This window comes from Atta colombica, unplaced genomic scaffold, assembly GCF_001594045.1.
Source record: "Atta colombica isolate Treedump-2 unplaced genomic scaffold, Acol1.0 scaffold58, whole genome shotgun sequence".
Classification (NCBI taxonomy): Eukaryota; Metazoa; Arthropoda; class Insecta; order Hymenoptera; family Formicidae; genus Atta; species Atta colombica.
In genome coordinates this window covers 457,788-466,373 of record NW_017259548.1, presented here as the reverse complement: position 1 = coordinate 466,373, position 8,586 = coordinate 457,788, and the positions used below count along the sequence as shown (strand labels likewise).

At 28.4% G+C, this 8,586-nt stretch overlaps 1 protein-coding gene across 7 annotated transcripts in view; it reads left to right on the top strand.

Annotated features, from left to right (window-relative positions):
- Positions 1-8,586, top strand: part of LOC108692096 (syntaxin-binding protein 5) — a 42,491-nt gene that overhangs the window by 21,445 nt on the left and 12,460 nt on the right. For 4 of the 7 annotated variants that reach the window (XM_018200220.1, XM_018200221.1, XM_018200219.1 and 1 more), the window contains 6 exons: positions 56-347; positions 530-773; positions 1,319-1,575; positions 1,721-1,907; positions 6,771-7,070; positions 7,482-7,995. In XM_018200220.1, the coding sequence (XP_018055709.1) occupies positions 56-347; positions 530-773; positions 1,319-1,575; positions 1,721-1,907; positions 6,771-7,070; positions 7,482-7,995 (1,794 nt within the window). Of the gene's footprint in view, positions 1-55; positions 348-529; positions 774-1,318; positions 1,576-1,720; positions 1,908-3,783; positions 3,814-6,770; positions 7,071-7,481; positions 7,996-8,586 lie in introns of all 7 variants that reach the window. The other 3 variants (XM_018200222.1, XM_018200225.1, XM_018200224.1) reach the window with 2 other exon arrangements.

Here is an 8,586-nt window from a genome sequence, read left to right as displayed (position 1 = left end):
TATATATGATATCTATTATTTGGTAGTACTAATCATTATTATTATCATTTTTCAGATTTTCAAGATCCTTATGCTGTTGTTGTTTTATTACAAAATGATCTGGTTGTGATAGATTTGTTAACTACTGGATTCCCTTGTTTTGAGAATCCATATCCTATGGATATTCATGAATCTCCTGTGACATGTTGTGCATATTTTGCGGATTGTCCTTCGGATCTAGTACCTGCATTTTATTCCGTTGGATCAAAGTCACAGAAGAAGACTGGCTTTAGCGAGAAAGAATGGCCTATCTCCGGTGGCGAATGGAGCTCCAGTTCTAGCAGTTATAACGAAATTATTCTTACGGGGTAATATTATCATGGATACAATTTTGTCAATGAATAAAGAATTTGTTTTTCTATTAATATGATAATATCCATAAAATGCATGATCATATTGTACGTACTACTACATGTTACAGCCTATCATAAGTTAAGCGATAATCAATAAGTTGCTTAAATTTCTGTGGCTACATATGTGTTGTCCACAGGCATGCTGATGGCAGTATAAAGTTTTGGGACGCTTCAGCGGGAACATTACAAGTCCTTTACAAACTAAAGACGGCGAAACTTTTTGAAAAAACTAGAACGCGTAGTATAGATTCTGAGGAAGATCCGTTAGCAATTCAACTTATCTTTCTTTGTCCTGAAAGTCGAAAATTAGCTATTGCAGGCAGCGGCAAGCATGTCGTGTTATTTAAATTTAAAAAGGTTGAAAGTATGTCTGAAGTAGTGGTAAGTGTCATTTATTTTTAATTAATGTATTACCTCTTTCCGTTACTATTTATTAATCAAGGCGTCATCTATTTCAAATTTTTTTTTTAAATACAGTACAGTATTTAATATAATTGTATTTTGTATTTCGAAGCATATACAAGTATTTAGTATTTCAAATCGAAAAAAATTGAAAATATATTTTATATCTTATAATATTTTTCAAATGCTATAATATTTTTCAAATACTAAGATTGATAATCAATCTTATTGTTTGAACTACAAAATACAAAATACTTTCAATTTTTCAATTTAAAATATAAAATACAAAATATTTTTATGTGCCTCACTGAAATACAATTGCATTAAATATATTTAAAATAAAAATATTTAAAATACACGCCCAGTCCTGCTATTAGTAAACTTAAAGTGAAACGATTAATATTCTTTTTTAATTTAGATATTATATCACTTCATTAAATTTTATTTACATAATAAGTATTCTCTTTACGCTGCATTCGTTTTTCACATAACAAGAATAAAATGATTTCATTTCGATATTGCAGACTTTGGAAATATGCTTATCGGTGGATCCGTTAAAAGAAGCGGACAATTCACCAGATCGTGAATCTCCGGCAACTGGAAACACTGTAGGAAACGTGGAAACGAAGACCATAGAGTTCAATCATCCGCTCAAAGTCAAAACGGGACTGCAGAAAAGGCCAGCCGGTTTTCAAGCGACATTGATTTGTTTGACAACTGCACTTCCTGGAGAATTACCCGAAAATATAACGTCCCTCAGTTTAAATTCTTCATATGGCCTGTGAGTATAATTTATAGGATTGTATTAGCTATTGTAACGTATATGAGAATTTCATAATTGAATTGACATTAACATATATAACTTTTCAAAAATGTCATTGCATATCATAGACAGAGAATATGCAACGCAATATTTTAATGTTTAGATTGGCCTATGGAAATGAGTCGGGGTTAGTGATAGTGGACATCGTGCAGAAGATCTCTTTAGTCGTATTGAACACCAGTGATCTTGGTGGTGGCGATCCTTATCAACGCGTCTTGCGAAGTCCCAAACGACAGGATGAATTAAAACGAGAAAATGAAGATAAGGCACGGAGTCCAAGTTCAGATCAGGTAAAATGTATTTCTTTTTCTATTAGAACTCTCTGTGTACATTTTAATTCTCCCAGTTCTTACCCTTGATTTTATCTAGAAGGACCTAGAACTTTTACATCTTGCATTCCGCTTTCTCTAAGTGCCAACATTATTTTTTATTGCATGATTTTAAAATGTTTACATAAGTAAATTGCTATAATTACGTGAAAGAATTTAGAAAGAATATCGTAGTTTAAAGTTTCATGATTGGATGAAACATTTTTTCAATTCTGTAAATAAATATAAATACCTCAAAATAATGTTTAAAAATTATCATTACACGAGTGCGTATATAATAAAGCTATCTAAATTTTGTTTACTTGCACAGTACATGTTTTTTAAATAAAAAAAAAAATGACCTAATTTTTATTGTAATTTACTAGTTTACTTTTGTAAATTGAAACTTTTGTAAAATGAATTTGAAAATTCTGAGGAATTTTCCTACAATTTTATTCTTCATTATATTTTTCTAAAATTATTGTAATTTTATGCATTATAGCATAATTCGCTAAAAATTATATAATCTCATCTTTTTTAAAACAACTATTTTAAATATATTATAAAACAAAATAAATGTTGGCAACAAGAAGGTAAAATATTTATTCTCTTATGCAAGTACACGCGAATAATAATATTTTTTAATCAAATGTGATGATAACAGTAAAAATATTTTAATTAAAATTTAAAATATATAATATCTTAATAACATTTAATAAAGATAATAAAGCTCTCTTTTAATAAGTAATTAAAATTTGTGTAGTAATTACTTTTAATAAGTAATTAAAATTTATTTTTAAATTAAAAAACACGATTAGAAAAATATGGAAACAAATGGGTTTCATCGAATTTTAATGAGTTGCTACAGTGGCTTACAAATATGATTTTAAGATGTTATTAGATATTTCTTAGTACGTAATTATTTACAAATTAATTTTATCATTTTATTTAATTCTTTAATTATTAATTTTCTCATTGCTAAGTATAATATTTCTCTAAGTGCTTTAGAAGTATATTATATGTAAATTTTATTTGCATTTAAATATGAATAGCGTGTAAAAACATATTACTTGCAATTGCGGCACTTTAACTTATTTAAACTGTATATATAATTATATTCGAATACTAACGAATAATATAGAATCGAATATTTAAATACTTATTTTATTACATATTCATACAAAAAATTTTTTTTAGTAATAACAACAGTATTCTCTCCATATATTACAATCAATAAATTACACACAGGATATTTTTTTAACTTTATTATTTTTTACTATAATATATATAATCTTAAAGAAATGTTTATGTCATTAATTGAATTAATGATAAAAATATTTAAGAGTTCTAAACTCTTTGCTTAGTAAATTTTCAGATAATATTAGGCAATAACATATAATATCAGAATAATATCAGAAAAATAAAACAATTGGTTTTAAATATATCTGACAAAATTCGAGCAGTTGTACCTTAGGAGGAATAATCTCTTATTTTCAATGTATTGAACATTTATGTAACAGATGACTTAAACAACGTAATCTTTATTAAATTTAATGAAAATATATTTAAAAAAAAATTTATTTTAAGAAATTTTTCTTTACGAAGAAAGATTTTATATCAACAACTATTGGTCACTCTTGTCATTTTTCATGTGGTGAAGATTTTCTTAACAAATTATAACAATGTGCTGTTCTTATTTCTTTATTAATATGACAAAATATTAAAGTTATTTAAGAAAATGTATATCTTAGTGTATACATGTAAAGGTTAAATACTTTGTTTTCTTAATGTAATTTCATATATATAAAATAACGCTTTTTTCCATTGTATTCAAATATATTTTGCATTTAATGTTTAGCTAACTACTATGTGTCTACCATTGAAGCAAGTAAGATCAAATATATTTTTGTTGAAGAAATTGTTATGTTTTTTTTTGTTGTACAATGTTGCTGTGTCATCAGTATAGAATATTATTTATATTATGTTATTTGAGTAGTTAGAAATTGGTTATACGAATTTGGTTTTATTTAATTTGTTATTGGATAATAAAATGTTGAATGTAGTAAATGAGTACAAATAAATAAATGAAAAAGTAGAAAAAATATAGAAATACTGCTTACTTAATCCATAATAAGTATAGCAACGGTTCTTACATAAATATTTGGCGGGATCTGTGCATGTGCATAGACTTTATACGAAAAATGTAAAGTATTTATAACTATGATCATAGAAATAATATTAATGTAATTAATAATGTTGACGTTATAATTTATAATTAATTTGCTTCGAAAACTAAATGTTATTTTGTAAAAATGTATGCAATAATATATATATGTGCATATGTTACATTATTTATGAAAATTTATAATTTATGTTTACAACAGTGTTCATAAATTTTTTGTCGTATAATATATTAGATCATTAGAAATTAATATAAAATTCAATAATGCATGAGAAATATAAATGTGCAACATAAATTTTACGTGAGACATTAGCAGTGCTCATGTAATTTATGTATGATGTATTATAGGATTGAAAATTTTGTTAAGTACATTAAATTTAAAATGTCATTGAGATAACAAAGCATCATATGTATATCAAGTATTTAGGAAAGTTTTATATTTGAGAAATTAAAATATTATTAAGAAGAATTTAAAAATGATGTCTAATTATTAAATGATGTTTTTAGATGAGTGTTTTTTCTTTATATACGTGATTTGATTAGTAGCAGTGTACATTAATCGATGTTTGCTACTGTTATGTTAACAATAGCTGCATTCAGTGGACTCAACAGTTGAATGAACACTCGCTGTTATTGATGTATTCTTTTAAATCATCCAATCAGCATTTTAGATCTGCAAGAATACATCAATAACAGCGAGCGCTCACTCAACTATTGAACCGCTGAACGCAGTCAATTATTAACTTAGTAACAGAATTTTAAAAACTGTATTTGTGTTATATATTTATTTATCTTAACGTAACATTGGTGGTGTAGTACAATGTTAGAAGATAAAAATTTCAACATTGTAGATAATAAAACAAATGTTCTTATAAAGAAATATTTTTAGTGTATGTATAATAATTTATTAGTACAAACAAACTGTATTTGTGTAATAATAATTATAACATGTTTCAGCTATGTATGTACATCACATCAGTAAATGTCAGCACTGCACAATTATTGATGAAATATTTAGCAGGTGATTAAAGATATATCGATATACAAATGTTATAAGTAAGATAAAACATTTTATATTTTCATATAATTACGTGATGATATTTTATATCTTAATTGGAAATTTTTTCTAATATTAAAGTATTATAGAAGCTTTGCCATTCATTGTTGTATGTCATCATTTTTAATAAAAACATTAAATTAACTACTAATAAATAAACAACGATATGAAATTTTATCAAGTTACATTTAAATTTTTATATGGAAAAAAAAATTAAATCATTGTATATTTCGTTTTATAATTTAAAATTTTGATTATTGCTAAAAATTATGCTTTATTTCCTATCTTGGTTGTGAAAGTAAAGTTTATTGAACCATATAAATTTGAAAAATCCAATTGATAAATAATTAGATAGACATGTAACATTTTTGTATATGCTTGCTCTACCTTTATCAATGCCTAGTACTGTCATCTTACTGATGTAATGCATACATTATATACCACATTGTTTAAGATCATCACTAACTGTTCATGTGCTTAAAGCAAATCAAGAATTATTATGGAACAAATGGTACAACTGTTCGCAGAGCTATTTTATGAAGCCAGTATCCAGTTACCTTCCAGCAATATTTCCATAAATGTACTCGCATGCTTGTTAGTACATATATATGTAATTTTTTAAATTTTCTTTTTGTTTATTTTACATGAACAGTGTAGATAAGACTTGTAACTCACTGCACAGAAATGTACATGTTAATTCGGCTATGTATAAGCTGGTTTCATATTATATTTTTCATAAATTAGAGATTTTCCTTTCCAGGGATTTATAATATCGAGATTTATGATCGCTATTTCATATTATTCTCTTATTGACAGAAAATTATAGATCCTCAGCAAAAACTATTAATAACTCGTGTATAAAGATGCCAGTACAATTAACTATATTCTTTTCGTTTATGAATCATATCAGACATAATGATAATGTGCGACATTTTTAAATACTCATTTATACATATATATTTACAATACTTTAATCTGATCGTTCATTATCCAGAATTTATGAATTCAGTTCTCAATAACGATTCAATAGCAGGAAGAAGTTGTCAATAATACTCTACGTGTGCTCCGAAAGTTTATAAAACATTACAAAGTTACTGAAAAAGCGAGATATAAATTTGACATAATCGTCATTTATACAATGATACATTACAATATTTCATTGATTAGCGATATCGAAGGCCTACGTCTCTACGAGCATCTTAGGCATCTATCAAGAATAGGCAGACAGATTTAATAGAGAAAAAAAAACCCGAATCTAATTATTGTCCTGTCTGCACTCTTCAATTCAAATTTTTTTCACGAGCCTGGGAAGTGACAAGTGACCATACCGTTTGCAGTAGCTTTCAGTTTAAATTTTATATTGTGCTTTTTCTTTAGTAGGCATGTTTCTACTTCACGCGTTTTTACAGACACGGCAGATCGTACGATAGCACAATAATAAGGGATTAGTCTACACCACTATTAGTGGACACTTACGGAACACGAACGCGAAAATTGTATAAAGCCCTTTTTAAAATCCATTCTTAGAATTAGGTTCAATATATATCATTTTCTTTTACCTACGAATTGATTGATTGTGCAAAGCCCAACATCTTAAATCCATCAGAATCAACGAGAATCCATGATGGAATCCGAGCCGATAGTTGCAAGGATAGCGGATTCGATCCAACAAGTACAGCAACAGCAACAGTGTCCTCGCAATGAAAGTCAGACTGGAAACAGTAGTGAAAAACCGAACGCAGAGGAAACCACGAACGAATCCAATAAAGCGAGTAACATTCCTAACGGCGACGAGTGTCAGAAAAGCCAAGGTTGGAAGGGATTTAGTCTCAAGAGACAACTAAGCAAGGTTGATCTGAAGATTAAAAATACTTTTACACCGTCCTCGGTGTCTTCTCAGAATGGGGTACTTGTATGTTTTTTTTAATACGTGCTTTACTTATCATTATTCTATATATTGTCAATAATTTTAAGTTTTTTGTATTTCTATCATTATTGTTTGTGCGGTTTACATCTACGTGAAATGTCTCAAAATATTTTAATATTAACTTACAATGCAGTCGTTGCATTCTCAACTTCTGCAACGTTGTATCTTAAGTGTGATATAAAGTTTCTTTCTTATTTAACTTATAAATTCATGAAAGAAATATTTATATGTAATTGTACAAATTTGTGTAGAGAAATTAATCTTGAGTGTTTATGTCTCTTTTAATTACTTTTCATGTTAGTGAAAATATATTTGCTTTATATTATGCTTTTTTTATATAATTTTAATATTTGTTGTTTTACAATGTATACATATTTATGTTTCCGAAAGAGCTCGTCGTCGGGGCTCATGCAAGTACCCCAATGCCAGCAGATAAGCAGCGATACTAGCAGTCAAAAGTCTTCCATATTTTATTGCAATATCAATGAAGCGGCCAGCACAAGTTGTTCGCTGTCGCCAGTTGAAAGTATTGACTCTGAGTCTTCATTATCACCGGAGAATCAATCTCCGGGACGCGAGAGTTCTCAGACTGATGACAAGAAGCAAGAGATCCAAGAGGCTAGAAGCCCGATGGAGAACGAGAATGAGAAAACGATAATGAGCAATGACAATATCGGCGCGAAAACTGAAGCGGTAAGACCGATGAACCTGTCTTTGCCCGAACACGAGGCAAAACCGCCAAGATTGAAGTATATTGCCAAGATCAAACAAGCAAAGAGAGAGGGCCGTTTGCTCTCGGTACCGAATCTAAAATTTTCCAAGAACGAGACGACCGTTTGTGACCTAAGATGCGAGGAGAGTGCTACCTCAGAATCGTTCACCGGCAATCTTATAAGAAGATTCAGTAAGTGTTTATACATTTAACGTAGAAGAGCGTTATGTGTCGTCCGTGTGTCCTTAGAGATATATTACTTCGTTAGATTTTCACGTTAAATGTGAATGTTGTGCGTGTAATTAATCTTACTAACGATCGAAATCTTCCTCGATCGGGAAAGCGTGCGATTAACAAATTGCATTTGTATCTGTGGATGAGAACATGTGGTGGGTGTAGACTAACCATAGAGAGAGAGAGAGCTCGGCTGGTCCTGGACGTGCTTCTGCCTCTTTTTTTTTAATACAAAGCCTAGGATGCTCTTAGATGCGTTAAAAATTTTTTCCAGAGGAAACGTTAACACAACTCATATTAATTCTATCTTTGCCAAGATTGGGTAAACTTTATTGTAATAAATTTATTTAAAAACAAACTTCTAAAATAAATAATTCATAAGTGTCAATAATTTTGTACGTTTAAACTCGTTTTTAATTTAATCAGATCAGAACAGTATACACATATATTTTTTATTTTGTTTTATTATTTTTTTGCAAAATTAAAATTAGAAGTTTATTCGAGTCGTATACTTGTATATTATTGAGATATTAAATATTCGAGTCTTCC